Source organism: Sminthopsis crassicaudata, chromosome 5 (assembly GCF_048593235.1).
Source record: "Sminthopsis crassicaudata isolate SCR6 chromosome 5, ASM4859323v1, whole genome shotgun sequence".
Lineage (NCBI taxonomy): Eukaryota > Metazoa > Chordata > Mammalia > Dasyuromorphia > Dasyuridae > Sminthopsis > Sminthopsis crassicaudata.
In genome coordinates, this window is record NC_133621.1 from 218,484,045 (window position 1) to 218,498,493 (window position 14,449).

Genomic DNA, 14,449 nt, shown 5'->3' on the forward strand with positions numbered 1-14,449 from the left:
CCAGAATTGAACAATATGTCCTTTACAAGAGACACACTTGAAACAGAAAGACATATACACAGAGTTAAAATAATGTGCAGAATCAATTATGTTTTGGATAAACTAAAAAAGAGACGGGGTAGTGGTCATGATTTCAGACAGTGCACAAGCAAAAATAGACTCTAATTAAAAGGGATAATCCTAATTCTTATTAAAGGAGATATTACATTTTCTAAAAGATACTATAGAGGATGAATACAAAAGAATTTACAGTAAATTGGTGAAGACCTCATTTCTCAAATAAATATATCTCAAATTTATAAAAACAAGAGCCATTCCCCAACTGATAAAAGTCAAAGAATATGAAGAAGCAATTTTCAGGAGGACATCAAAGCTACATATAGTCATATGGAAAATAAATACTCTAAATCACCATAGATTAGAGAAATGCAAATTAAAACAAGTATCTGAGGTAATCACCTCACACCTATCAAAGTAACATGCTGGAAAGAAAGAGAGGAAAATAGGTATACTAATGAATTGTCGATGGAGTTGTTAAATGGTTCAACCTTTCTGGGAAATAAGTTGGAACTTTGTTCAAAAGGCTAATAAATTCTACATACTCTTTGACCCAATAATACCACCACTAGGTCTGTATCCCAAAGAGATCAAAGAAAAAGAAAAAGGATCTATATATGCAAAACATTTAGAGTGGCTCTTTTTGTGGTGGCAAAGAATTGGAAATCAAGGGGATACTCATCTTTTGGGGAATGGTTGAACAAGTTGTAGCATATAATTGTTATGGAGTACTATTGTGCTTTGAGAAATGATGAATGGTTTTAGAAAAACATGACAAGACCTATGTGAATTTATGCAAAGTGAAGTTAGAACAGCTTGGAGATCATTAGGAACAGTTAACAGCAATGCTGTAATGATGTTCAGTTGTGAAAGACTTGGCTTATTCTGATCAATACAATGAGTACAAATTGAAGTATGCTTTTCTCACTTTATTTATTTTGCTTTTTTGCAATATGGTTCAATGTTGTAATGATGTTCAATTGTGAAAGACTTGGCTTATTCTGATCAATACAATGATCCAAGACTATTTAAAGGATTCATGATGGGAAAAAAAAATTCTATCCACTTCCAAAAAGACATAGAGAACTGATGAACTTTGGGTGCAAGTTGAAATATAATTTTCCTGCTTTATTTTTCTTGCTTTTTTGCAATATGGGCTAATATGAAAATGTTTGGATAATTTTATATGTATAATTGATATAATGCTTGCTTTCTTAGTGAATGGGAGAAGGAATGGGAGGAAGGAAAATAATTTGAATCTCAAAATTTTAAAAGAAAATGTTAAAAATAAGTTAGTCTTTTAGAAGTTGATTACTACATGTAATTGGAAAAAATAAAATATGCAATTTTTCACTTTAAAAAATGAGCTCCTGCATCTCAGCCTACTTCCCTTCAGTCTACTAAAATGTCTCTCTCCCTTGCAGGACTCGTTCCATCTCACTCCCACTGCACTGCTCCCCACCCCCCAATCGAAATCTCTTTCCCAATCACTACTGGATTTCTTTTCCCCTACCCCTTCCCTCCAAGTTCAAGGCAGAGATCATCAGGGCAATTGCTACAGGAAGGAGGAGGGGCTTCAGTTCTTCTGGGAGGATCGATCTTAAATTCAAATAATTGCAGATCCAGACCTGGACACTTTTAAGTCAGGTAATGTTTCTTCCCTGGGATTGGTATTACAATTAATTAATTAGCCCGCCCAGTCCTTGATCTCCCCCTTCTCCCCACTCCCAACTCCTCTGGTCACCCTCCAGCCTGAGAAGTAGGACGCCTTGGACTATGAGCTGCAGCTTGGAACAAAAAGACCTTTCTCCTGCTTACCCACCATTTTTCACACACTACGCCTCTAGAGGACAGGGAGACTAAGAACTGACATGGAAAGGAGAGGTTATTGCTGAGAAACTTGTCCATCTCTCTGACTTGCCTCTGACAAGTGCTGCCTCTTTTGTGGTCCCCGAGAGAAACAGGGAAGGGCAATTGCCATCTTCTAATACTCTTAAAAAAAAAACAAACCCCCCCCAAACCTAATTCTTTTAAAATTCTTTAAAAAAAATTCCTTTATCAACAACAATAAGACTGTTTCTATCTGCATTTGAATGAATATCAAAGGAGAACAGGAAAAATAGCCGGAGGATTAGCAGCAGCATCTGGGAACATTTTATTTTATTTTATTTCATTTTTAATTAAGTTTTATAATTATGACATTTTCTTTGACAGTACATATGCATAGGTATTTTTATTTTTTTTTTACAACATTATCCCTTGTACTCCCTTCTATTCCGAGTTTTTCCCCTCCTTCCCTCCACCCCCTCCCCTAGATGGCAGGCATTAGCTGGGAACATTTTATAAAATATTTTAAGGTCTGCAAAAAACTTGTCCTCAAAGGAATCCAAGGAAGTTACCCTCCTTACTCTCCCATTCTTTTCTTCCTGCTCTTTCCTGTTTCCTTCCCCCTTTTCCAGGAGAATTCCTATCTCAAGTTGAAGGGTGGTGCTATGGAGAATTAGGGGGACTGAGTTAATTGGGAAGGAGTGAATAGGACTTCTAGCTTTAGAGTAGAATTCCTCAGGATTCATTTAGACCAGTGTATTGATTTTATCATAAAGGAACCAAGGAGCTGATGTGGGTGAAGATCAAGGTCACTTATTCGTGAGAGGGCATAAGTAGTAGGACTGGTTAGCATTTGAATGTAGGTCCTCAGATTTAAGTTGGCCCCCTTCCATCAGCTTACCAGAAAATAGAGAGGGAGACAATGCTCAAAGGATAAAGGGCAGCCAATTCATTTTTATACTTTTGCCCTAGCTCTGGCTAATGGGTATTTATTCCTTGCCACTGAAAAGTCAGTTTCTGTTGAGCAAAAATTTACCAAGTCCTACAGTGCAGAGTGTTGGAGATTCAAAGCTGAGAAAACAGTCCTTTCCTTGAAGAAATGTTCAAACTGACAGTTTAAGGGAAGTCTGTTGTATATTGCAGTATTTAGAAACTTAAGTTATGTCACAGGAATGAATTTTCAGAAGGACGTAAGTCTAGGGCAGTTCTTTTCCAGGGAAGATTTTAGTCGAGAGAGATCCCATTGGGGGGAAGAGGGAAGGGTGGAGTTTTCTCTCTGGGTGGCCCTCGGGAGGCTAGACTTGGAGTAGAGATAACAAATCACTGAAGAAATAATCAGGTCCCACATCAGTATAGTATTACCAATGAAGCCAGCCTCCTGTTTTGTAAAAAAGGTTAGTGACTCATGGCAAGGAACACAATCAGAGCTACTCAGAGGAATAAATGTTGCTCCTTCACTGACCCTGTCTCACGGTGCTCTGTTTTCTGTCTCTTAGAGACATGTGGCTCTACCTGGCCTGCCTCATCGGCCTTTACCATCTCTTTCGCCGGTACCAGGAGAGGCAGGTGGTGAGTAATCTCGAGGACAAATATGTCTTCATCACGGGCTGCGACTCTGGATTTGGGAACCAGCTGGCCAAGCAGCTGGACCTTCGAGGTCTGAGGGTGCTAGCAGCCTGTCTCACAGAAAAAGGAGCTGAGCAGCTGAGGCGGGAGACTTCTGGCAGAGCAGAGACGGTGATCCTGGATGTAACCAAGACCGAGAGCATCACGGCCGCTGCCCAATGGGTGAAGCAGCGAGTGGGAAATAAAGGTATGACCTAGATTTCTTCATTCAGTTTGTTTCTGGAGAAAAATTCAATTTGACATTTGAAAAGCACCTACTATGTGTAAAGTACTATGCTAAATTAAATAAGATACAGTTTTTACTTTTAACGAGCTTTTACAAGCTCCTATGGAGATTACACATACTCAAATAATTTATTATTTTAAAAAATAGTGAAATAAGTTCAACAGAGAGAACCAAAATCTCTGTGGGAAACGTGTAAGAAGCTGTAATCATTTTTAGCTAGGGTAGTCAAATAAGTCTTCATTGAGGAGAGATTTCAACAGGCAGATGTTGGGAAGGAGAGAGTCCAATTCAGATATGGATGAGCAAAAGTAGTATGAGCTGAACAGATAACAGAAATAGTAGGATGAGAATGAAGACTCAGTAATCAAGGTGAGCTAGAAAGTTGAGTTCCCAAGATAGAAGTGGGGGGGACAGTACTATGGAGAAACTTGATTGACAGGATCAGTAGTTTATATTTATTTTGAAGGCAATGGGGAGAGGCTGAAGATTCTTACGCAGAGGAATAACTTGATTAGATTGTTGCTTTGGGGAGGGAAAAATCAAAGGGAGACTTCTTATGAGGCTATTTTGTTAGTCCACCAATGAGAGTGGTAAAGAGGAAAGGAGGAAGAAGCATGTCTAAGAGATGGATCCTATTCAGTTTTTGGTTTTTTGTGGGTTTTTTTTTTTTTTTTTTTTGGAGTTCATCTATTATTATTATTTTAAATTAATTTCATAATTATAACATTCTTTGACAGTACATATGTATAGGTAATTTTTTACAACATTATCCCTTGTACTCCCTTCTGTTCTGAATTTTCCCCTCCTTCCCCCTACCCCCTCCCCTAGATGACATGCATTCCCATACATATTAAATATGTTATAGAATATCCTAGATACAATATATGTGTGCGGAACCTAAATTTTTGTAGTTGTTGTTGCAAAGGAAGAATTGGATTCAGAAGGTAAAAATAACCTGGGACGAAAAACAATACAAACAGTTTACACTCATTTCCCCTTCTCTGGGTGTAGCTGATTCTGGATGGACCCTATTCAGATAATTAGGATGATTTCCTTTATGTTCTGGACTTTCACTTTACTCTCTGCTTTTTTTCATTTCTTTAAATTGGAAAGTACAGAAATTCAAGTTGCTCCTGAATTTGGATAATGGTAGCAAGTCAAAGTGCAGAAAATCAGGTGACATCAGTATGATAGGGCCAATTAATTTAGCTCCTGAATTGGCAGAAATTTTGTATCACTTGTAAATCGACCATCTAGCAAATACTCCATTGCCTACTATTTAATCCTAGAGTGGGCCTGTTGTTTTTTTGAACCCAGCCCTTAGAAATTTGCATTTATACTGATGGTGTGTCTTTTTTGATACTCCCCTCCTGCAGAAAATTGTTCTGCTGTCACAAGCACATTCTCAAGGAGTTTATAATCTAGTGAGAGAGACAATAATATGTACAAACTTCTCTCAAGGATTCCTTTCCTGACCGCTCTTAAATAGTTCCTTTCCCCCAAAATCCCTCTGCTCCCTGAAAACTTTTCTAAAGTTTTGAATTGAGCTAGGGGGGCGGGGGAAGGAGAGGGAGGCAGTAGACACAATTACCGTCTCCCAACAGAAAAGCCTTTAAATGTCCCTTAACAACAATAATGATATCCATTAATATGGGATCTTTTGGTTTCCAATGTGTTTTCACATGCATGATTTCAGCACATTTGGTACTTCCTGACTGATGAGCCCTCACTACCCCTGGCTACTGCAAATATGATTATACAGTTTAATAGATAGAGGAACTGAAATTAGCCCAGTCACACAGCTGCTCCAATAAAAAGATTCCACTTCACCAAGATTATTTTTGCTAGGTGCCCTGCTCAGTGCTAGATAGGATGGGTGACAAAAGTCCCTGAGCCATGATTCTCACATTCCAGAGGAGTTTGGAATGGGAAATAGCAGAAAGTTTGGGGATGGAAATGGGGATTGACATGTTTTAGGAATGGTGAGGAAACTGGGTTGGATGGACAGAGCTCTCTTTAGTAGAAGCTAAGGTTGAGTCAATAGCACATCATGTGCCAGGCCTTTCAGAAAACTTTGGTCAGCAACAGGAAAACAAATTCCTGTAGAGAGAGGAGGGACAGAACTCACTTCCCAGGGCTCAGCTTTGCCAGAAGTGCTTGAGGACTCTCACTAATTTCTTTTCCCTCTCTCACTTCTACCTCTTGTTTCTGTTGGTTCTCTGCTTGGGCCTAATGATAAAATTATCTTCTCATCTAAATCTCTACAGTCCTGTAAACAAAACAAGACCCCACAGCTCCCGGTGCTGCTTGAAAAGAGTAAAGGCTAAAAGAGGTAGGGCAGGAAAGGCCAAATGGTGAAAGAGGTAAAGGCTCCAGACTTCTCAGACTTCTGTGTTTGAAGGGTAGTTATCTTATCAGGTCTAAGGAGGTGGCCTTTCAAAGGTCTGATTTTGCTGAAAGAGAGAGAAGGTATCTTCTTCTCTAGAAATCTTCATTTGAAAAATCAATTGCATTGGAAAAGGTGGTCAGACCTTTGGAAAGACCTTCTAATTCTTAGGGAATAAAGGGACCACGGGTGATTTCAAGAGCAGTGGAATGTTTTTCCTGAACATCATGGAAAAATAATATTTAGAGCTATAAAGAATCTTGAAGATCATTTAGCAAGAGTTCTTAGCCTAGACATTGTATTTTTAATTTGTTCTTTTTCTAGCTTTCTTAGTTGCATGCCCAATTCATTGATCTTCTCTTTCTCTATGTAAGTAAGCATCTAGAGATATAAAACTTCTCCTAAGAACTGCTTCGGCTACATCCCATAAATTTTGGTATGTTATCTCTTTTATTGGATCTTAGGTATTTTTTTAAAATTTGGATAACCATCAATATTGATTTCCTTTGTATTTTATTTTATATGTTTAAAAACATCACTTTGAAAAGGGATCTATAGGTGCAATCCAAAGGGCTCATGGTGCAAGAAAAATCAAGATCCTCTAATAGTCCAACCTCTTCATTTATAGATGACAAAACTGAGGCCAGAAGGGTGAGCTCCATTTCCTAGCTAATAAACTATAAAGTCAGGATTTCACAGGAGCATAGATTAATCAATCAGCAGGCTTTTATTAAGTGTCTACCCTTTGAGGCTACACATACAAATGAGATGATCCCTTCTTCAAGGAATTTGAAAATTTTGCACAAGTCTTTTGAGATTTCTTTGAAACCATTCCCTTCACCATATCTGCATGCTCGTATACCACTACCTCAGTGGACTCTCCTTCTCTATAGAATCTCCCCTAGTTAAGCCCTTTATAGCTTGTCCCTGCTTCTGAATTTCCATGGGACTTCCACAGGTCCCCACGCTCCCCTCAGAACTGTTTTCTGTGGAAGCATATTTAAGGAGAGGCAACAAACCATTTTTGTGACCATGAATGAACCTGTTATTTTCACATCTTGATTTCCTTATCTGAGAAATGAGAAACAGGTGATGATTTCCCAAGGGTTCTTTCAGGCTTGTAATTTCAAGTCTTCTCTTTCCCAACTGGAGTGCAACCTCTTAGAAGGGAAGAGAACTGACTCCTCCTTCCAAGAACCCAGAAAAATGCCCAGGATGAGTTCCGGTGGGTGTGAACTGGAGCGAATTGCGGTGCTGGTACTTGCTAATCCCTCAGCAGAGGCTTCCGCTCTTCCAGGGCTCTGGGGCCTGGTGAACAATGCCGGCATCTCCTTGCCCTCGGCCCCCAATGAGTGGCTGAACATAGAGGACTTCCTGAAAGTGCTCAATGTGAACCTCATTGGGCTGATTGAGGTGACCCTGAATCTGCTTCCCCTGGTGAGGAAGGCCCGGGGCAGGATCGTCAGCATGTCCAGCGTGATGGGTCGCCTGTCTCTCTTTGGGGGTGGCTACTGCATTTCCAAGTACGGGGTAGAGGCTTTCTCCGACAGTCTCAGGTAAGGCCCTTCCCCTGAACCAGAGGGGGCTTACAGGCCCTTTTTCTTCACACTCCCTTCTCCATAGTTCCCCCAAGTCCCATCCCTTTTGTCCTAGTTACTGCCCACTGCTAATAAAATCATAAAAATGATGCTAGTGTTAATAATCATGTTTGTATATCTCTGAGCTATTCAGAGTACTTTCCTCATAATGGCCCTTTAAGGTAGGCCTGATAAACATTATTTGGAAGTGATGAGGGGGTGTGACAACAGCTCACCTGGTGCTCAGAGCCCATTGGCAGACGAGATTTTTTCCAGGTTTCCCATCACAGCCCTCAGAGGCAGTTTAAAGGGCGTGTGAGCCTGAGCAAGTCACAGACTCTCAGAGCCTCAGTAGCATCATCTGTAGAATGGGGACAACAATGTTTACAAGACCTACCTTACAGAGGAAAGCACTCATAAACATCCCAGCCTCTCCCATCCCCTCCCTCTCTGTCCCCAGCCTCTTCTTTCAGACAGAGCCTTTCAAATCATGTTCCGGTTCTGTCCCTCCCATAGGCGGGAACTCCGCCACTTTGGGGTGAAGGTAGCCATGGTGGAGCCTGGTTTCTTCAAGACCAACATCACCAACGAGAAGACTTTTTCCCAGAGCTACCATGAGCTGTGGGAACGCTTGGACCCTGAAGTCAGGCAGTGTTATGGCCAGAAGTTCTTGCATGCCTGTGAGTCCTCCCCTTCCAGGAAGGGCCCTGGGCTGGCAGGAGGAGGGAGAGAGAAAGAGAGACCATTCCCCCTCCATGCCAGTAAACTCCATGGGCTCCGGAGCTAAAGAAACTGAGCCATGTGAAGCCAGAAGAAATGAAATGGGGGGAGGGAGGCTTAAAGGAGGAATATCAGAGGTGTTATGGAAACCACGGAGTCCACATTGTACACATGGGGAAAAGGAGGCTCTAAGAGGTGGCTCCCAGTTATAGACAGAGCTAGGATTAGAGTACAGCACTCCTGACCTCTCGTATAACCACACAGAAGTGTCTCTGTCAGGCAACAAGCATTTATTAAGCACCTGTTGTGTGCCAGGCACTGCTAAGAGAAGCACAGAAGGGAATAAGCATTTATATGGCATCTATTACTTACCAGCTCTGCGCTGAGCTTTTTGGGTTTTGTTTTTGTTTTATTTTTTTGCTTTTTTGCTATTTTTTGTTTGTTTGTTTGTTTGTTTTTACAAATAATCAATCCTCACAACAGCCCAGCAAAGTAATAGCTAACTGCTACCATTTATATCTCATTTACTATTGGCCAAGCACTGTGCTAAGCCCTTTATCCTTATCATCCCATTTGGCTCTTACACTCACCCTAGGAGGTGGGTGCCACTGTGATATTCATTTTCTAGTTGAGGAGACTGAGGCAAACAGAAGTAATTAGCCCAAGCTTGCAGAGCCAGAGAGAGTCTGTGACCACACATGAACTTCAGACTTGCGGGTTCATAACTCAGGATTAGATTGTAAACTCCTCACAGCATATAGCTATAGCTACATAGATAATGAAATATATATAATGATAGTGAAAATTATTATTATATAAGATCCCGAGCTGCTTTCCCCTTCTCTTGGTTGCTGAGTACAGGTACACGGTCTGGGGAATGTGGGTTCATCTCTGGGCCTGAGCTATGGGACGGAATGTGACTTCTGCCAATGCAAACAAGGACTAGGATTTTGTCCCCTTATTCCAGAGGTCATGCAAAAGCAGAGGGATGGGTGGAAAAGAATGGTGGGCGGTACAATCCAAGCAGGGTTAACCGTCCCCTTTTCATTCTCTTTCTCCCATAGTTCTCCAATCTACTCATGACATGCAGAATTTCTGCCAACCAGACCTCTCCCTAGTGACCAACTGTCTGGAGCACGCCTTGACCTCTCATCATCCACGTACCCGCTACTCAGCCGGCTGGGATGCCACTCTGTTCTTTCTTCCCCTATCCTACTTGCCCACTAGACTAGTGGATTACATTTTTTCGTGGAATTATCCCAAGCCCGCCTGTGCCTTGTGACGGCATGGGGAGACGGAAGGAGTAGCAAACGATAAGGCAAGGGGAGAAGCAGTTCCTAAGTCAGAGTTTGGTGTGCAGGAGGCAGAAGAAGAGTCCTAGAGAGAATAAAACCCAGTAAACATCTATTCAGTACCTCTTATGCACAAGATTCTGTGCTAGGCACTGGTAGGAATGTGAATATGAGTAAGACCTGGTTCCTGTCCTTAGTAATAATACTACTAATAAAACAGCATTTGCAAAATACAAATATTATATTGTTTAATCATCACAACAACGTGGGGGGGAGGGATAGATTCTATTATTATCCCCACTGTATAGATGAGGAAACTGAGGCTAGGTGATTTTCCCAGGGCCACACAGCTTACAAGCTCCTGAAGCTTGATTTGAATGTTGATCTTTCTGTCTTGGATACAACATTTGATGCACTGGGCCATCTAGCAGCCTTGAGGAGCTTAGCAGAACAGGAAAGACACAGACATAAATAACTATGATACAAGGCAGAATGATGGTAGAATAGCAGAGAAGAAGAAAGCGTATGGATGTTCCAAGAAGAGAAATAACAGGTGTCCAGAGAAGCTTTGGCCCAGCAGGGTGGGATAGCGTACCTGGGACAGACTGATAACCCCCACTGATGGTTCTTCCCCTCAAGAACGTGCCTTCTCTTTTTCCTTCTCTTCCTACATTCTCTTACTTGGGAACTGCATCTACTCAGACTGGCTGTTGTCCTCTCTGTCTAGCTGACTCGCAATCCTCAGAGATTCTCTCCACTGATTTTCACATGACCAATTTACTGGGATGACCTAATTGCACCTCAGATTTAGCCTCTCTAAAATGGCATGAATCACCTTGCTTCCTGAAGGCAGATCTCCAAACTTAGTGCAATGTCTTGCACATAGTGTGGGTGCTCACTAAGTACTGAGTGATTGACTGATTGATTGGTTGAAGCTTTCCTGTCTGGGTAATTATACCACCACCAAATCTTATGTTCCAAATCTCAGAATCTAAAACTGAATGTCCTGTGGGTTGTCCAGTTATTTTTCAGTAGTATCTGACTCTATGACATAAACGTCAGAAGTTATATTATCCTTTAAGGTTTACAAAGCATTTTACTTACTGATATTATTTAGCCCATGATTCAGGGACCCCATAGCCTCAAATTCAGACAGGCTGGATTTATTCATCATGGGGGTTAACCCCTACCCACTACTACCACCAAGAAAATGGTAATTCCATCTTTAACCCAGGGCTTTCACCAGCACTCAAAAATTCATTTATATCCAGGCTACCCAACTCCAGGACTTCATCTATTCCAGGCCTTCCCCAGACCTGGCAGAGACCATAAACCCTCAGCCGGACCTAGACCCCAACCACTACATGGGTACTTGAACCTTGAGAGAGAACTTGAACAGTCTCCATCTGCCTCCCTTAATAGATCTCTCCACCACAGATATTCTTTCTGGACTCATTCTCAGAGGTTCATGTGACTCTCTAGTCCAGTGATTCTAAATCCCTGACTGCCTATGTACAAACTCCCCATCTCTAACTATCTACTTCCTTATTCCCATCCTCCTCCTGTTCTGTTCTCTTCTCCCTCCATATTTATATAATATCTGACTTTAAGATCTTCCCAGACTCTGCTGAGTCCTCTGGAATCCCTGCTCCACATTAGCAAACTTCTTTTCCTTCTCTCTCCTTCTGTCTTCTGTCAATCATTGAGATTTAGCTCTTTGCTGATGGCATTCAATCCTTGCTAATACTGGTTTCACTTTGACTAATATTCCCTGACTCATTGATTATATAGTTGGAAAACTCCTTGCTTCCCATTGCCACTTTCAAATTCTCAACCACAATTCCAAATTAACTTCTGTCCTTTGAGGTTCATGTTATCCAAATTTGTCAGATTCTAGTAGCCTTTATCTAATGACCATTTCCAGGATATCCTTCTTTCCTAGCTCATAGTGTTTTGTTTTGTTTTGTTTTGTTTTGTTTTGTTTTGTTTTTCTTGTTCTCAACTGTCCTCACACTAGGAGAATTTAACATACATCTTAATGTTGCTTTAGCTCCCTTAAATTTCCAAGACCGTCCATCTCATAACCTACTCTTCCACTCTGCCTCACAGAGATAGTCATGCCCTTAATTTTAGTATTACTGACAAATATTCCACTTCCTTGTTCATGAGCTCCTCATTCCTTTATCTGCTTATAATCTTTTATCATTCCTTGCTTCTCTCCAGGCAGTCACCAAATCTTTTTGTACCCCTAAACCCATGTTTGCATATTTCCCTATATCTTAAGATCCCTAACTTTGTTCTTCATCATCACTGTGACCTGAAATCCTTCTGTCCCTCAGTTCTTTCCAGTCCATCACCCCTTGGTGAGTCATTAGTTTGACTTTACAGTATTCTCTACACTTGCATTCCTTGCCCTTTTGTCCTTTTGCTGATCATACCTTGCCAAATCCTAACCTTCAATTAGTCCCACCATTCACCACTTTTTCTTCTCTTTAAATGCTGTTAGATGGAATTTACAAAAATAACAAAACCATGGTAATTGTGGTCCACTAAAATTTTATGTTACATAATTTCAAATGTGCCCTTATCATAGCAAAGAAATCCTTCCAGTTCTTCCTTTATTCCACTACTACAGAAGCTGTTTTAAATCTCTTTTCTTTTCACCACCCTTCCCCCAACATAGCATTTCTTTTATCCACTTACCTGAGGACTTTTCTTCATATTTCAACAACAATAACAAAATTGAAGACATCACCAAAATTTCTCCTATTCCTCCTTCTCCCTCATCCAACATCTCTTTGATATTTTCCCCATCTGTCATCTCCTTCATTTTATTTAGGATTTAATAAAGACATAACCTTTTTTTTTCTCAATAGTATTTTATCTTTCCAAAAAAAGTAAAAATGGTTTCCATATTCATTATTGTAAGATTTTGTGTTCCAAATATTTCTCCTTCCCTTGTTTAACTTCACTCTTCTCAAAACAGCAACCTGATATAAGTCAAACATGTACAATCCTTTTAATTATATGTCCATATTTGTCATATTGTGCAAGAAAAATCAGACCAAAAGAGAAAAAAAACTCAAGAAAAGTCAAACAAAAAAAGATCAAAGGTACTTCAATCATGGCATATTCAGTCTTTATAGAGCTATCTCTATGGCATTTTTCCTTAATGATCTCTTGAAGAAAGCTATCCAGGGTTTTTTTTTTTTGTTTGTTTGTTTTGTTTTTTTTTGTTTTTAGTCATAGCCTTCAGGTGGGCCAATAATTTTTAAATTGTCTCTTCTGGATCTATTTTCCAGGTCAGCTGTTTTTCCAGTGAGATATTTCATATTTTCTTCCATTTTTTTCATTCTTTTTAGTTTGACTGATTCATACTGTCTCAGAGTCTTTACTTTCCATATGTCCCATTCTAGTTTTTAGTGTGTTATTTTCTTCAGTTAGCTTTTGTATCTCTTTTTTCCATTTGGTTGACTTTACTTTTGAAAGTTGTTTCTTCAGTGGCTTTTTTTTTTTTTTTTTTTTTTTTTGCATTTGGCCAATTATATTTTAAGGGGTTGTTTTCTTCAGTTTTTTCCCCTTCTTTTTCCAAGCTGACTCTCTCATTTCTTTTCTCAGTTTTTCTTCTACCTCTCTTATTTGCCTTTTAAAGTCTTTTATGAGCACTTCCAAGAAGTCTCTTTGGGCCTGAGACCAAATCATATCACTTTTTGAGATTACTTTTGCAAACATTTGTCCTCATCTGAGTTGGTGTTTTGGTCTTCTCTGTCACCATAGTAGCTTTCTATGGTTAAGGTTCTTTTCTGTTTCTTGCTCATTTTCTTTCCTTTTTTTTTTTTTTTTTTTTTTTTTGGTATTTCCTTTTTCTTTTACTTTTATGATTGAGCTCTGCTCCTGAAGTGTATGGAGTGCTGTCCCAAGCTTCCCATGCAGCTCCGAGCTTCGGCTTTGAGCACAGTGCCTTCTTGTGTTTGTAGGGGATCACTTTGCCTGCTCTGTTCAGAAAACAGCCTGGTTATCTAGAGTTTGCCTTCTAAGCTGGAACTAGAAGCTGCCCCACTGATTTTCTGGTCTACTGAGCCAGCACTGAGGGACTTCTGGGTCTGTATCTCAAAGAGATCATAAAAGATGGGGAAAGGACCCACATGTGCAAAAATGTTTGTAGTAACTCTTTTTTTGTTGTGGCTAGAAACTGGATGCCCAATAGTTGGGGAATGGTTGAATAAGTTATGGCATATAAATGTAATGGATTATTATTATTCTATAAGAAATAACGATTTCAGAAAAGCCTAGAAAGACTAAAGGAACTGGTGCAAGGGATGTGAACAGAACAAAGAGAATGTTGTACATAGTAACAAGATTATATGAAGATCAACTGTGATGGACTTGGTTCTTCTCAGCAATGAGGTAATTCTAGACAAGTACCATCACTGAGTCTGTATCCCGAGGAATTTTTTTTTGGCTGAGGTAGTTGGGGTTAAGTGACTTGACAGGATCACACAGCTAGGGAGTGTTAAGCATCAGAGAGCAGATTTGACCTCAGGTCTTCCTAACTTCAGGGCTGATGCTTTATCCACTGAACCATCTAGCTGTCCCTGCCCCAAAAGAAATCTTAAGGAGGAAAAGGGACCCACATGTGCAAAAATGTAACAGTTCTTTTTTGTGGTAGCAAAGAATTAGAAAATGAGTTGATGACATCATTTATGGAATGGCTAAACAAGGTAATGGCATATTATTG

The 14,449-nt window shown here is 40.2% G+C and overlaps 1 protein-coding gene across 4 annotated transcripts; it reads left to right on the plus strand.

Moving 5' to 3' along the window:
* The first annotated feature begins 1,589 nt into the window (after window positions 1–1,589).
* On the plus strand, window positions 1,590–9,948 carry RDH16 (retinol dehydrogenase 16). Of its 4 annotated transcripts, none has more exons than XM_074269940.1 (5): window positions 1,590–1,704; window positions 3,381–3,697; window positions 7,420–7,678; window positions 8,216–8,379; window positions 9,484–9,948. In XM_074269940.1, exons 2-5 carry the CDS (start codon window positions 3,385–3,387, stop codon window positions 9,699–9,701), a joined length of 954 nt encoding a protein of 317 aa, XP_074126041.1. In that variant the 5' UTR covers window positions 1,590–1,704; window positions 3,381–3,384; the 3' UTR covers window positions 9,702–9,948. The 4 variants fall into 4 exon arrangements, with proteins under 4 accessions (XP_074126041.1, XP_074126042.1, XP_074126040.1 ...); XM_074269941.1 differs by lacking the exon at window positions 1,590–1,704 and adding an exon at window positions 2,946–3,074; XM_074269939.1 differs by lacking the exon at window positions 1,590–1,704 and adding an exon at window positions 3,140–3,278.
* Window positions 9,949–14,449: the final 4,501 nt, after the last annotated feature.

What these genes read in the sequence shown, in the direction of transcription:
- RDH16 (XM_074269940.1), top strand. Translation starts at nt 3,385, where the DNA reads ATGTGGCTCTACCTGGCCTGCCTCATCGGCCTTTACCATCTCTTTCGC. An exon ending in GCTTTCTCCGACAGTCTCAG is followed by an intron (nt 7,679 to 8,215) that starts GTAAGGCCCTTC and finishes TCCCTCCCATAG; the next exon opens with GCGGGAACTCCGCCACTTTG. An exon ending in CCAGAAGTTCTTGCATGCCT is followed by an intron (nt 8,380 to 9,483) that starts GTGAGTCCTCCC and finishes TTTCTCCCATAG; the next exon opens with TTCTCCAATCTACTCATGAC.